This window comes from Mesoplodon densirostris, chromosome 15, assembly GCF_025265405.1.
Source record: "Mesoplodon densirostris isolate mMesDen1 chromosome 15, mMesDen1 primary haplotype, whole genome shotgun sequence".
NCBI lineage: Eukaryota > Metazoa > Chordata > Mammalia > Artiodactyla > Ziphiidae > Mesoplodon > Mesoplodon densirostris.
In genome coordinates, this window is record NC_082675.1 from 16081356 (window position 1) to 16096543 (window position 15188).

General features: G+C 55.8%; 1 protein-coding gene across 4 annotated transcripts in view; it reads left to right on the plus strand.

The window, feature by feature from the left end:
• HECTD4 (HECT domain E3 ubiquitin protein ligase 4) overlaps positions 1 to 13536 on the plus strand; it is a 193069-nt gene extending 179533 nt beyond the window's left edge. For all 4 annotated transcript variants that reach the window (XM_060119741.1, XM_060119742.1, XM_060119743.1 and 1 more), the window contains exons 67-76: positions 1908 to 2098; positions 3225 to 3371; positions 4215 to 4334; positions 4986 to 5141; positions 6765 to 6868; positions 7121 to 7342; positions 9285 to 9451; positions 9710 to 9905; positions 10482 to 10704; positions 11284 to 13536. In XM_060119741.1, coding sequence (XP_059975724.1) covers positions 1908 to 2098; positions 3225 to 3371; positions 4215 to 4334; positions 4986 to 5141; positions 6765 to 6868; positions 7121 to 7342; positions 9285 to 9451; positions 9710 to 9905; positions 10482 to 10704; positions 11284 to 11420 — 1663 coding nt within the window. In that variant the 3' untranslated portion in view covers positions 11421 to 13536. The remainder of the gene's footprint in view (positions 1 to 1907; positions 2099 to 3224; positions 3372 to 4214; positions 4335 to 4985; positions 5142 to 6764; positions 6869 to 7120; positions 7343 to 9284; positions 9452 to 9709; positions 9906 to 10481; positions 10705 to 11283) is intronic.
• The last annotated feature ends 1652 nt before the right edge of the window (positions 13537 to 15188 follow it).

Here is a 15188-nt window from a genome sequence, read left to right on the forward strand (position 1 = left end):
GCTCACAGACGGCCACCTTTGTGCTGTGTGCTCAGGTGGCCCTTCCTCTATGTGCCTGCATCCCTGGTGTCTCGTCTCTCCCTCTTCTTATGAGGACAACAGTCCTTTTGGATTAGGACCCCACCCTGTGACCTCATTTAACCTAATGACCTCTTTAAAGACCCTGTCTCCAAATACAGTCACATTGGCGGTTAGAGCGTCAGCATATGAATTGGCAGGAAGGGGACATTTCAGTCCCTAACAGGGACGATTTCTTATTCCAAAGAATCTTTTTTCTTTGGACTCACACATTCTCTCCCACTCTCCGTTGCCCTCTCTCACTCCCAGGCAGGAGCACAGCAAGGTCACGAGTCACCGGGTCTCCAGGGCCAAACTAAATATGGTTTCCCCTTTCTAGCTGTACGTGAATCCCAAGCAGGCAAGATATCTGCAAACCAAAAGAAATCTCCCTGCTCTCGCCCTCTGGCTCTGCCACACACAGGCCTACACGCCCGTTCCCACAGCAAGATGTACTGGGCCTCAGAGAAGGAATGGCTGCCAGAGGCATGCTTTTTTTAAACCCCGTTTTCAGAGTTGAGAAATTGTTTACTGCTTGGCACCAGCACTTTGTACCTTCACTGAAAGCTCAGAGTCGATGCCCAGATGGGCCTTGGATCATGGTGACAGGGCCAAGTTCTTCGACTGGTTTTAGAAACCAGTAAGAGGCACGACTTTGGGGGTTTTCGTTAAAAGCAGAATCACCTATTTTGGGCTAGAAACTGCATTCCAAGTGAAAAGGGAACAAATTGGACTGCAAATTAATTCCAAGGTGACACATTTGTAACAGCTGGAAGGGCTGGTTCACGTGTGTTATGGGGCCACGGTGATGACACATCCAGCCTGGAAGAGGGCATCACCTTCTGAAGGCGCTAGGTCTCTCTCGGAGCACTCCTAGGGTAGGACAGCGGTGGCCTGCAGTGATGAGAGCCTGGCACCAGGCTCCACCACCTCCCTGAGACATGTCCCTCTGTGCGATGCACCGTGTGGCATGTGACCCCCCCCCTCGAGGCGCCACAGGTTCTGGAACGAGAGGCACCTGTCCACCCACCTGCCTGCCTGCAGGCCTTTCTTGGGTTAATAGCTCAATGTTTGTAGAATAAGGACACACACACTCGATAAAAACCTCATGCAGTATATTCAAACACAAAGGAGATTTCCTGTGATTCTGTGCCCAGGGGTAATCACTAGGAAAGGTTTCAGTAAACACCTCTCCCAACATTTTTCCAGGAGTAGATGTTTTCAGTACTGTAGCGTGGGATCAGACAGGACATTGTGTCCTGCAGTGTGCTTTTTCCGTTTTTCCACATCATTTGATACTGTTCTACCAGATGATTTTAACGGCTGCCGAGCGGTCCGTTATTGGGGGTGGTGTAATTTATGGCTGATGTTGCTGTAGCAAGGCAGCCCTCACAAACACACCTTTGCCTGCCTGTTCAAGGAGCCGCGTAGGGGGACCCTGGGGTGGGATCGCTGGGTAAAAGATGATGGCTTCAGTAACACCAGCAGCTGGCCCTTGCTGTGCCCTCGGGAGGGGCGGGGCACCGTGCTGTATGCATCACAGGTGTCCTCTCAGTGACTCCTCCTGACAGCGTGAGGCTGTGCTATGGCCAGCTCCATTTCATAGAGGAAGAAACTGAGGCTCAGGAAGTAGGTGTGCTTTGTAGCCGAGATTTCACCCAAGGACTCCAATGCCCCATCTTTAACCCTAAAACCCTGCTGCCTACAGACAGCAGGGAGGCACATTCCCAAGAAATGTCTGGGAGCCGAGGCTGTCTTATAAAGGTCCTCCGGGAGCTGGGACGTGGCTGCGGAGGAACCCAGCAGTCCCCCAGCGGCCGCCGCCCCACCTTGCCTCTCCCCGCCCCCAGGTGTGCCTGCATCGACGTCCGGCACGCACACAAGGCCTCCAGGAAGTGGACCCTGGAGATGGACGTGGCGCTCGTGCAGTACATCAACCGGCTGTGCCGCCACCTGGCCATCACGCCCGCGCGGCTGCATCCCCACGAGGTGTATCTGGACCCCACAGACGCCGCCGACCCCAGAGTGGCCTGTCTCTTGAGTATGTGGCCCCAGGGGGATGCCTTTCAGGGTCCTCCCCCTGGGCCGCCCTGTGGGGGCCTGCCCCATGACGGCACGGGGTGGTTTAGAAGGACTAGATGCCCTTTCTGTGCCCATTACAAAGATCCTTAGGAACACCTGCTGTGAACGAGTGGGTATAAAAAGAGGGAGGGAAAGACAAGAAGCTGTGATTGTGGCCAAATTAAAGTTTGTGAGGCCTTATTATGTGCTTCTCGCAATCAAGCCAAGCGGCAGACACAGAAGTGCGGTGGCTGGGAGGCGGGACCCATGCCGTCACACCCAGGCCCCTGCCTAGAGGCCACCTCAGATGCCAGGCTGGTGTTGGGGGTGGAACGGGGTCAGGGCAGTCTGGTAGCGTGTGTCAGAGACATTAGCCTTAATTACAAGAGAGCAGCATGTTTCTATCAAAAGCTAGGAATGCACACAAAAATAATGCACACACAGAAACGGACATTCTCCATAAATCCACCCCTGGAGAGTAAGCCCTGTCACACACAACAGGCCCTGGGCTATCGCCGGTGCCGGGGTGTGTGCGTGCCTCGGGCCCCACTTAGCCTGCTCACCCTCACTCAGCCACAGTCTGAGCCCTCGCTCTCTTGCGGATACTGCGACAGTGAACGTGGCCGTGAACTGTCCCAACGTCAGTCTCACGGTCAGAGAGGAGAAGTACGTGAGGGCAGACAAGTAAAAGTCAGTGTGCCATGTAACAGTCTCCCGGTTTCGATGTATGAGGTCACACCACGGGGAGCTGGGGGAAAGGTACAAAGGACTCTACTTTGTTCTGCAACTTCCTATGAGCCTGTAATTACTGCAGAGTTAAAAGTTAAAAATCAAATGGTACGCAGCCCCGGCACAGCCGCAAAGGCCGGCTGAGCGGACCCTCGGGTCCCCTCCAAGGCCGGGCCTCGCCCTCTGCTGCTGCTTGGCACAGGCTCAGGGAAGCCAGGCTTTCTCACTCACCAACAGCCTCTGGGTTCCAGGGATAAAACCCACCGCGGGAGCCTCCCTATCCCTCCCCGCGACTGGGCCACCTGCGTCGTTCACAGACGGAGAGTCTCGGCCTCGCTGGGCCGAGCCCCCGCCTGACCGCCCCTCATGCCCTGCAGATGTGCCCATCGAGAGCCTGCGCCTGCGCTTTGCCCTGCTGCAGTCTCTGAACACCACGCTCGAGACCTTCTTCCTGCCACTCGTGGAGCTGCGCCTGACGCCCATGTACACGCACAGCATCGCGGCCCTGCTGAAGGAGGCCAAAGGTCAGTGCCTGGGCTCCCGGGCCGACCCCGATGGCTGGGGTTTCCGGCATCACCTGGCCTCCTGCGGCTGCCCAGGGCCCCACCCCCCCCACCCCCAGCCTGTCCTTGGACGCGCGAATCTTTTCTGGAGCAGTGGTTCCACCCAAGAGCAGTTACTTTAATTATGCTCTGAAGAAAACAAATATGCTCTGAAAAACTAAATTTACGAAAAGAGTTTTCAGATTATTTAGAAATACATAAACGTAAAGCTCTGACTCACTAGCTGCCCCCAACATTCCTGAGACGACCATCACTAACAGATGAGTCTGTCCTTCCAGACTTTTCTATTCACATACAAATAGACACACACATTTGTCTTTTTTTTTTAATAAAAAACTGGGTATCCTCTTATACATTCTGTTCTGCACCTGTGCTTCACAGATCTCTGCGTGTTGACACACACACCCTCCTTGCCTTGCTGTCCACAGCGTAGGTGCCCATGTCCTTATTGATAGACACTTCCATGGTTTTTATTTTTTTGCTGTTTCAGAAGTGGCCACAGAAACCTCCTTATTCTTTATGTATTTGGGTTTGTATTCCTGCAAGCGAGGTGTCTTGTGGGCCTGACGGGGTCCAAGGGTTTAATCCTGAGTTCACATTTGGGTGGAGACTAACTAATCACCCTCCAGTGGGGCGGGACCTCTTATGCCCCCAGCAGCACATCCCCCCAGGGGCCCGCGGGCCATCCCAGAAGAGACTGGACGGACCCACAGGGGACAGCATGGCCCCCGCCAGGCTTCGGGGTGACTGGGGAGGAAGGGAAGCCACCCCATCCCAGCCTCTCTATGCCATTCCTCCCTCCAGGGCTGATCTTTTATGACACGAAGGTAACCGTCATGAATCGGGTGCTGAACGCCACAGTGCAGAGGACAGCTGACCACGCAGCACCGGAGATTACTCTGGACCCACTGGAGATCGTGGGAGGTGAGATTAGCTACACAGACCAGAGGATGCAGGCAGCAGTGCTTGAACTAGTTGATTTCTCGCACATAAGAGAAGCCTCTAAAAGAGGGAGTCCCGGGCTGCTCTGACATCCCTCGTTGGTGTGGGTGCTCCTGTTGCCCTGCTCTACGTCCCAGCCTGTGACGTCCCCCTCTAGTCCCTCCCAAGCTCCCAATCCAGGCAGCAGAGGGAGGGGGTGTCAGCAACACAGGCCGCGCCTCAGTGCAGGGGAGGTGGGCTTCGTTCTGGCCATGGACATGCTAAAATCAGGGCTCTAGCACTGAAAAAGCGGGGAGGCTAGATATTGGGGAGGCAGCCAGGAATCTCCGCCACAGCCTGTGAACGGACGGATGTCGGGAGGGGCACGTGAGAGGAGCCCAGGTGCGGGGCCTCCCCTGAGACACGTGGAAGGATGGGAGGGGCTGGCCACGTGGAGAACGGGGGGGGCGGGGGTTGGGGGGGCAGGCTCCTCGAGGGACCCACGTGGCAGACGTGAAAGGTTGGAGATGTTCCAGGAGCCGAAGGGAGGCAGTGGCTGCCCCCAGCAGGCCGGGGCCTGGCCATGCGGCTCTCCTGTGCTGGGATGCAGGAGATGACCACCCGGAGGTTTTGGCACTTCCTCTCTCGTTCCAGGGGAGATCAGAGCCTCTGAAAACTCCTACTTCTGCCAGGCGGCCAGGCAGCTGGCCTCGGTGCCATCCTCCCAGCTTTGCGTCAGACTGGCGAGTGGCGGTGACCCCACCTATGCCTTCAACATCCGCTTCACTGGGGAGGAGGTCCACGGCACCAGTAAGTGGCACCCCGCAGGCCCTCCGTCAGCCAGTTCAGGGTGAAGGCTGTGTTTAGAATGTAAACATTCCTGGGGTTATTTTCAGCCTAAATGGCCTAATATCTTCCCCATTAACTAGAGTAAAGCCACATCCTCATTACCCTGCTCTGCACAGAAGCCAGGACTGCCCCCAAGTGACCATCTGTCCAGGCTCTCCAAACCCAGCCCCCCTGGACTTGCCCCTGTCCCCTGGGGATGTGGCACCTGCCGCTGGCCTGGAACTTCAGCCCAGCGCTGTCCAGGCTTGGGGACCGGGCTTCTGATCAGTGCTAGGAGTGCATTTCTTGCTGAGGAGAGACGCCCTCAGTGTGGATTGGACTTCTTTTCCAGGAAGAGCCCTTGGCTGAGGGTTCGTTGGGCCAAAAGCTTGTGTGTGCCCCATGAGAGACAGGGGTCTGGGGAGCCCTTGATCAGAATGGCACATCCTGCCATTTCACGCTGGAGGGAGGAGGAATGGCCGCTCAGAACATGCTCCTTCGTGGTCCTTTCAGTCCGTTTAGCCCAGACGTTCAGGAAATGCACTGGATGGGAGAAGACAGTTCTTTCACTGGGTGCGCTGGGTGGGGAGAGCTCCTGGGGCAGCTCTGTTTCCCATTCCCGCCCTGATCGTGGGACACTTCCCGCAGCAGTCTCCTTGCCGGCCAGCGCTGTGGCATCCTCTGGGCACACCTCGGAGGCTCTCTGAGCACAGCTCTGTTCACTGAGATACCAGGACATGTCAGGCCCCTGCTCAACACCTTACGCTCCTCATGACACTTTACAGGCGGGGCAACTGGGGCTCCACCAAGTTAAGTAGCTCCCCCAAGGGCAGCAGCATCACTGGGGTGCAAACCCACGTCTGTCCGATTCTAAAGCCCAGCCCTCGGCGGCTTCAGCAGGCGGGAGTGTCCTGTTTCTCTGTGGAAGCGGCCAGGCCCTGACATCTGTCCCCAAGCAAGTCCTCCGCATGCACAGCTGTCCTCAGTGCTTCCTGACCTGAGGACACTGATGGGATGCACGGGGAAGGGCAGAGGAGACCCAGCCACAGAGAGGAGTTTCGCAAGAAGCCCAAAGGCCCGTTTGGAACGGCAGCAGCAGAGGAGCTGGTCATTGCCGTTGCCCTTTGCGTGTGTCCGTGTGTCCATCCATTTATTTATGCTCTCAGTGGACACACACAGAGCCCTGGGCTTGGCAGGAGGCAGTGCTGAGGAAAACATGGGGCCCTGCTCTTGGCCCAGCGCAGGGGATGGACACAGGTCCCACAAGCCCTTGTATCGGTGTCAGCTTGCAGCTGTGAGAAGTGACCCACGTAGGATCTGCCTTTGATCTCGTTGAATCCCTGGAACTAGCCTGGGAGGTGGGTACAGTGACTGCCCCCATCTGCTAGGTAGAGGGGCGGAGGCTGGCTCCGTCAGAGAAGTGATTCCCCAGGAGCCACGCAGCTAGTTAGTGGCCCCGCGGATTGGAGCCGGGATCTCCCAGCCCTCGGGCGGGTTCTGTTTCCACCCGCCGAAGCTGCAGCCCAGCGGGCAGAGGAGTTGACTTCCCGGTGGGGACAGGGCCTGCGGGCAGGGTAGGCTGATAGGTCCCCATCTGTCCCGCAGGCGGCTCCTTCCGCCACTTCCTGTGGCAGGTGTGTAAAGAGCTGCAGAGCTCCTCGCTCTCCCTTCTCCTGCTGTGCCCCAGCTCAGCCGTCAACAAGAACAAGGTAAGACGTGAGGCCTGGGCAGCCAAGGCTGGTGGCCCAGCGGTCGGCTCCCTGAGGGGCAGGGGCTCGGCTTGTGGGTGCGCGTCCTCATCAGCTCTGCACCCTCTCACAAGCCTTCCTGGTTTGGGCGGTGCTCTCGCTGCTCTGGCTGGACATGCTCCTGCCTGCCGTGGGTCCCGTGGGCCTGGGACCCACGTTCCTGCGGGAAGCAGAGGCCCACGTCAGTCACCTCACCTCTGCCTCCACTTCCAGGGCAAGTACATCCTGACCCCAAGTCCCATCACCTACGGGGAGGAGCAGCTGCTGCACTTCCTGGGCCAGTTGCTGGGAATTGCGATTCGAGCAGATGTCCCTCTTCCCCTGGACCTCCTGCCCTCCTTCTGGAAGACACTGGTGGGCGAGCCCCTGGACCCTGACCAAGACCTGCAGGAAGCAGACATACTCACGTACAATTATGTCAAGAAATTTGAGAGTGTAAGTGAAAGGCCCATGTTTTCTGGGGGACGGTGGGGCCCAGAGCAGTGCCCCTGGGGCCCTTATTGCCACCCCATGGCCTCTGTGTCCCCACCTGGGGACTGACAGCCATCTCTTGAAGAACATTAGGCTGCATAAGGCATCTCTGCTGGCCAGGCTTGCCTCAGGGGGACAGGAGCCTCAGGCTTCCCTCCCTGCAGACAGCAGCAGCCCAGGGGTGACTTAACCAACCTGCTGGGCCTTGTGAGGACACAGGGGTGAAGGGTTCCCGGCAGCTAAAGGAGTAGAAGTGTTGGGTGGGGACTGCTCCAAGCAGGGCCAGTTTCACTTTTAAGAGCTTGGTTTCAGAGTTTCACGAAGAGCACAGGAGATCAACTCTTGGGTATCACCTAGGCAGGGCGCTGGGAACGAAGCTCTTCCTCCCTCCCCTGTGCCTTGGGACACACAGAGGTAGTGAGATCACAGCAGTGTCCGACCGTTCCCGTCCACACGCAGACCAGCCCACCTATGGTCGCTGCTCAGGCTGCGGTCAGGTCCGTCCACTGGTTCGGCAGAGTCGCTGAGGCCAGGCTGGGCTCACGTCTGTTGTCAGGGGGCTGCCCCGCTGCTCTCCGTTTATGTAAGGCCCACGCTGGAGGGCTGTGTTCAGAAGCCCTCACAGTGAGGCCAGGAGGGAAGTGAGGCTCAGAGCGGTGGGCTGGCCGGGAACAAAGCCACTAGCAGAGCTCGGGTCTGGCCAGTTGGAAAGCCTGAGCTTTTTGGCCCACACGCGCTCCTCAGGTTAGAGACCATCCCGGCAGAGTGCGGAGGTGGCCCGTGATCCAGCCCTCCCTGAGGCCGGCAGCTCTTGCTCACCGGGGGGCAGACTTTGTGTCAGAGGCCTTGCGAGGCTGCTCTCCAGGGGACATCTGCTGAAGGAGGGGTCAGCCAGTCAGCCTCCACTGGCCAGACTTGAGGGCCCTCGGAGGGGCCTCCTTGCCAGGCTCTCCGTAGTCCCCTTAGCTGCCACTTGAGGGAAGCCAGCGCACGGGAGCAGCAAGGCCGGGGTCCTGGACAGCAGTTGGCTTCTCAGTGGAGAGAGGGCTGACGATGAATTGTTTAAAGGGTCAAAGCAGGACGCCCTCCACGGGCTGGGGATTTATGAGTAGCTGCCAGGCACTGCTCAGAGAAGTCCTCCCAGGGGCGTGGGTGGCAGCAAAGGCCTGAGGCAGGCAGAGGATGTAAGATGGCATCCAGGCAGACCGTCCAGCCAAGGCTTCTATCTGGAGGGGATGGGCAAGGCCTCAGAGGGTGCTGGGAGACAGAACCACTCCGGGAGAGGTGGGGGAGACACATGAACCAGAAAGAAATGCCCTGAACTTCTGTCAGGGGTGCCTGTCTGCGGCCTTCACTGTCCCAGAGCTACAGGCTTGTTCTCCCCTGGGTCAGATCCCGTCCTCTCCTCGGTGGCCCAGCATGCACATCAGTGGGCCAGATGGTGGAGGGGGTAGCCTGTGTACCTTCCACAGGTAGAATTAAGTCAGGGCTCTCTGGTGACAAGTGACAGAAACCCCAGGTCAAACCAGCTTAGGAAAAAAAATTTTTTTAGTGATTTGATCTTAAAACTAAAAGTACAGATATAGATAGGCTTCAGACAGGGTTGAATCCAGGTGCTCCAATGATGTCGTCAATGAGTGATCTCAAGATGGCCCCAGCAGCACGAGGTGCACCGCCTTGAGCCGTGTCCACACCAGTGAAAGAGGGCAACTGGAATTTGGGTCTCGTTAGCCAGGCCTCAGTCACGTGCCTAACCCTGAACTGATGGCAAGGCTGGCGGGCCAGGCCACAGTAGCCCCCACCCGAACAATGACCGACATCTGCCCAACTGGGGAAGGGGTTCCCTCTTCTGAGGGCCTGGGGAGCAGGGCAGCAGTCAGCCCCGCCCTGCCGTGCCTCCCTCCAGATCAACGACGAGAGCGAGCTGGAGGCCCTGTGCGCCGAGATTGCCTCCCAGCACCTGGCCATCGAGAGCCCCGACGGGCCCAGTAAGCCCTGCTGCCGGTTCACCTACCTGACCATGGCGGGCGAGGAGGTGGAGCTGTGCAGCCGCGGCCGGCACATCCCTGTGGCGTGAGTGCGCGGGGGCCTGGCGGGAGGGGGTGAGGCAGGACGGTGGGCGCCAGGAAAGGTGGTGGAGTATCTTCAGTGGAAGGACTTTATTCAGAACCACCAGCTCTGGGCGGGTGACACCCAGCGCAGGAGAGGAGTTCACGGAGCTGCCAGGCCTGGGAAATCCGAGTAACGGCCTGGGGCCTCTGCCCGAGCGGGTGTGGCCCCCAGGCCCGGAGCAGCCTCCTGAGCGTCGCCCCTCACCCACGACCCCCACAGGTGGGAGAACAAGGACATCTACGCAGCAGCCATCCGGAGCCTGCGGCTGCGGGAGCTTCAGAACGTCGAGTGTGTGACAGCCGTGCGTGCGGGCCTGGGCGCCATCATCCCCCTGCAGCTGCTCACCACGCTCAGCCCGCTGGAGATGGAGCTGCGGACGTGCGGCCTCCCTTACATCAACCTCGAGTTCCTGAAGGTCGGTGGCTGGGCCGTCTGGGCTAACAGGCATGTTGGCAATGGCCTGTCATGTCTTAGTACTTCCTGGGCCCCAGCACTCTGTCCTCCTCACGTGTGAGAGGAGCTGTGCTCACCCCCGTCTCATTGCTGTGTAAACTGAAGCTAAGACAGGTCACTTACCCAAGGTCACCCAGCCAGGAAGTGGCAGATCACCTGCCTCCCGAGCCCATGAATTAAGCCACCAGCCTGAGGTGAAGCCCCCTCCACTGTTCAGCCTGGCCCGCTTTTGCCCGTGCCAGCTGGGGGACCTTGCCCAAGTGACTTCACCTCTAATGGGAACAGTGACAAGACCTGCCCGGTGGGGTCAGTGGGGTAATGTATGGAGAGCCCCTGCCGCCGGGCCTAGTGCGTAGGCCACAGTCACACAGACGCTGTTAGGACTGCCTTTGCGGTCCTTGTCATCATTGTAACCTCCCTGTGTCCTGCAGCCATCGATTCCCTGCTGCACCCTGCCCCGGGATTGGGCCCAGCCTTATCGCGGGGGCACTGGGTTAGAGGGCCAGGCCTGCTCACGTCTGCGGCCTTTCTTCCCCAGGCCCACACCATGTACCAGGTGGGCCTGATGGAGACGGACCAGCACATCGAGTTCTTCTGGGGGGCACTGGAGATGTTTGCCCAGGAGGAGCTGTGCAAGTTCATCAAGTTTGCCTGCAACCAAGAGCGCATCCCGTTCACCTGCCCCTGCAAAGACGGGGGCCCCGACACAGCCCATGTGCCCCCATACCCCATGAAGATCGCCCCCCCGGATGGCACAGCAGGTACTGGCCTCCCCTGGTCATGTTCCAAGTAGGGACACATGGGCCCCACTTGGAGCTGGGGCTGCTAGGCCCTGCATGAGTGGGGAAGAACAATGGACAGGGACCCCGAACACCAAGGCCCAAATGTAAACGAGAGAGAGGCCAGGGGGTGGTGGGGCGGGCTTGGGGCCACGTGCTTCCCAAACCTGACCTTCGCCAAGTGGCAGTATAAGCCCGACGCTGACGTGTCTTCTGAAATTTTTAAAAGCTTAAAAGGAGCTTAAAAGGAGTGTTTTAATCTTCCAACTTTTAAATGCAGCAAAATAAATTTAAAAAATCAAAACTCTTTGCCGGCCAGACAAACCTGCCTGTGGTCAGATTCTGTCACGGGTCAGCCATTTGGTACCTGTGCTGTACAGCAGCTGTGTATCTGCCCTTTCCTCCTCCAGAATCCAGCCTCCCAGGCCCTCATCCCCCCGACTGGGCCTTGGGGTTGACTTGGAGCGGCTCAGAGAGGCAGACCTGGAGGCAGAGGGTCCAGCCAGGCCTCCCTGGGATCCAGTCCCGCGCTCTAACGCTGGCCCGATGTCTCTCCTCTAGGTTCCCCAGACTCTCGCTACATCCGCGTGGAGACCTGCATGTTCATGATCAAGCTCCCCCAGTACTCCTCTCTGGAAATCATGCTGGAGAAGCTTCGTTGTGCCATTCACTATCGCGAAGACCCCCTGAGTGGCTGAGGGAAGGGAGCCCGAGTTAGGCTGTCACCAAGGCACCGCTCTGCTGGCTTAGGAAGCCTGCCACTGCGAGCACATCCCTCCGGGGCCCTGCGTGAGGAGTTGGCAACATTTTGCTTTTCCGAACCTTTGTCCACATTCCAGGACCTCCTGGAAGACTTAACCTTATGTATTTGTACGTTTCGTGATGGGTTGGTTCTTTTGCTACCTATTTGTGGTATGTTTGTAGGATAGTTTAGTTCCCAGACAGCTCCTGTCTCATTTGATCTTCCTGGACATGTCCCTTCGTGGCCACCAGGTTCTGAGGCTGTGAGGCCCCAGTTGGTTCCACATCATAGAACCACCCAGCAGGAAGCTGGTAGTGAGATGCCCTTGGCCCACAGAGCATCCTGTTCTTTCTGCAGAGCGTCTTCACAGACAAGTGTGTGGGCAGCCCTGCCCCTCCACCTTGAGCTGGAGTTTCTCCTGGACGTGGCTCCTGCAGGCCTCCTTCCATCTTGAAATGGTTGGGCCCGTTACCCAAACATGGGAGACACACACAGGGAGCTTTACGTGTTAATCTTCCGGCTTTAGACCCTTGTCCATGGTCTGGGTTTTCCTGAAGAAAAGCCCACAGTGGTTCCCCTGTCCCTTCCCACCCAGACAGCCCTCTCTGCTGTCCGACTCTTCTGGGCCCCGGTCTGACAGTTTCCCACTGAGTGCTGCCCAGGATTAGAAGACCAAAGGGTTCCTCCCTGACCTTAGTACGCAGAGCCAGGCCAGGTGCGTCCCAGCTCAGGAGTTGAGAGGACCCCTGGAGCTAGAGGGACAGTGCTCAAGTTGGGGGCCTTTTTCCGAGGCTCAGAACAGGAAAGCACATGATTCAAGCCTACCCCCCTTTTGTACTCAGCAACGTCCCTTCCTCACTATGGTCTTTGTGATGTGAGGGGCAGAGGAAAGGCTACACCCCATGTTAAAAGGAGCTGTCTGAGGTGCTCTGTGCTCAGTCCAGGGCCGAGCGCAGTGACTAAGACCTTCAAGTCCAGATGGAGACGCCAGGGTCCTTCTGCCCCTCTGGCCGGGCCCACCCGGCACCCCCGCCCCACCCCATGTGAGTGTGTGCCAGGGCTGAGCTGCTGCAGCCCGCCTGCTGCCCCAGTGCATTTGTGCCCTGAGTAGGTCTTTGTCCACTGGTACTTTGTTCGAGAGCAGCATATGCCATCTTGCTGGACACTGTCATTTTGGGCCTTGCCAGTTCTCACAGAATCACATCACTGTATTTATTGTATAATATTGTGAATATTGGAAGTTCTGAGTGAGTGCTGTCTAGAAGGCTTTGGAGTGTGAATGCTGGTGAGAGAGAGGATTTGCTCCTCCTTTCTCTGCTGTGGCCCTGGCCTATTGGAAAGGTGTGTGGATTTTAGAGTTAGAGGCATTAGCATCCACCTCCTCCCTGTTATTCTTAGGAAATGCATTAAGGACCATTATAGAAAGATTCCCTGAACTAAGGAAAGGATAAACCTGGATGAATTGTTCCAGTTGCATCAGTTACATTTGATGCGATCAGTCATGTCTGGAGGTGCCTGCAGTTTCCCTAATTGGAAGGAATACGGTCGGCCCTTGCCTCCTGGGGGCCACAGCCCCCTTGACTGGGGGGGGTGGGTCACGCCAGGATGTAGTCCTGACAACAAGGATCCTCTTATTTCATTTCTGCATAATGAAAGAGCCTTTGGATTTACGAGAAGTGGTTTTTCCTCCCTGTATTTTTAAATCTTGGTCGTCCCCCCCGCCCCTATCCTTCCATCCCTTGAATGGACTCAGAATTGTCAGCTACCTCCCCAAGAGGGGTTTGGGAAGCTTCTGTTGGCCCATCACTTGACTAGATGACAGCTGTGAGTAAGATACCTGCTGCTAACACGACTGCTTCTCCCAGAGAGCACATTGAGGTCCAGACAGATCCAAACCTTGGCCCTAAAAAAAATGTGTGCTGTAAAGTTACTTGATGTATATTTATTATAATTATTTATGGTTGCATCTAACAAACTTTTCATTCAATTTGATGCTATTTACACCATTGCTGTGTAAAAGAAGCTCATGACAGGAAAAGTCACCCCAATAAATAACCTTCATCTAATTCTGATTTACCTTAAGAGTTGTGTGATCATCCACTCTTGCTGAGAAGATTCGAAGGCCAACACGCTTGGATGGCTCTGATACTTGAGGGTCGCCAAGCAGCTAGGAATTAAAAGTATTTCTAATTATTATGATCTCTTTACACTTGATGTGGTTCTTACTCCATTACGCTTATAAACTACCCCCTGCCCCCCACTCAACTCCTTATAGTCTATGGTTTTCATACAGAAAGTCTGATTAAAGGGATGGAAATCCAAGGTCAAAGGTAAACCTAACCCTGCAGGTTCTGCCCACTCCTTGTCCTGGAGCTGGGCTGTACTCTTGTGCCAGTGTGAGGATTCTCCTCAAGTGGACTGTTGCACTGGAAGAGTCTGGGCCTCTCTTAGACCACGTGTCCTCCTTTGGGCACAGGCAGTGGATTTAGAACTACTTTGTGCAAAAGTGCAGGGAAGCAGAAAAGGCTTAGTAGTTCTGAGAACCACCATCCACAATCAGTGCCCTGCCCCCTTCTCGCTGTCTCGTGTCCATCCCACACATACCCCCCCACCCCTGCCACATACACACAGAACCAAAACACATTGTAAAGGGAAGGAATTGGAGGCCTCATGTGCCAGGGAAAAACAAGGACTGGAAATGCATGTAGGAAGCAGAAATTCAAGTCCCCACCACCCTGCAGAAGGCCGGAAGTTATATTCTGGAGAAACTACCTGAGATGCTCAGGGCTCCAGCCCCTGGCCCGGCCCCACCCCACCCCAGGCTCCTACAGCAGGCTGGAAGACCCTGCCCTGAACTAACCCAGAGGAAAAACCTACAGATCCTGCCAGCCTGGGGTCTCCAGTGAAAATGCCAGCCTACTGTTCAGTGAAAGTGAACAGTGAAGAGAGCTCATCACCTTCAAGTGCCTCACACTTAAGTATATATAGATAGCTAGCCCAGAAACATCAGAGGTTTGTGGAAAAGTACAACATAAAAATACCAAAACAAAAATAAACAACTCCCAGGAAATAGTACAGAGAGTAGAACAAGATATCCAAGAAACAACTAAGGCACAAAGTGTAAATATTGTGTCCATTAAGTAAGGGGAGAAAAAGGCTGTGAGAGAAGATAAAAGCTTTGGAAATTAATATCAGAAATGATGAAAGGATAAAATTGAGGAAATCTCCCATAAAGTAGGGCAAAAAAACCCCAAAGAGAATATGAAGGAAAATAAAAAATGGTCTAAGAGGGCCGACATCCAACTATAATTGGAAATCTGCAAAGAACACAGGAGAGAAATTACCAAAATAATAACACAAGAAAATTCTGAAAAACTCGAGGACATGAGTTTCCAAAGAATCTATACCAACATACAACATGGGGAAATTTCAAAACACCAGATAGACACCCTAAAAAGCTTCAAGGGAAAAAAACAGTTACATGCAAATCGGAATGGCATCAGATTTTATAACAATCTAGAAAGTAATGCTTTCAAGACACTTCTAATTCTAGCTAACACAGATAAACAGAAACCAAACCTTACCCTCCCTTCTAAAAAAACCAAAAAACCTGACAAATGTACCATCAGACAACAGGCATGAAAGACAGAGAGACCTGAGAGAAGAGAAACAAATGTGGTGGGGGCCCTACCACTGCCTCTGCTTACAGTTGGGGCAGAGTTGT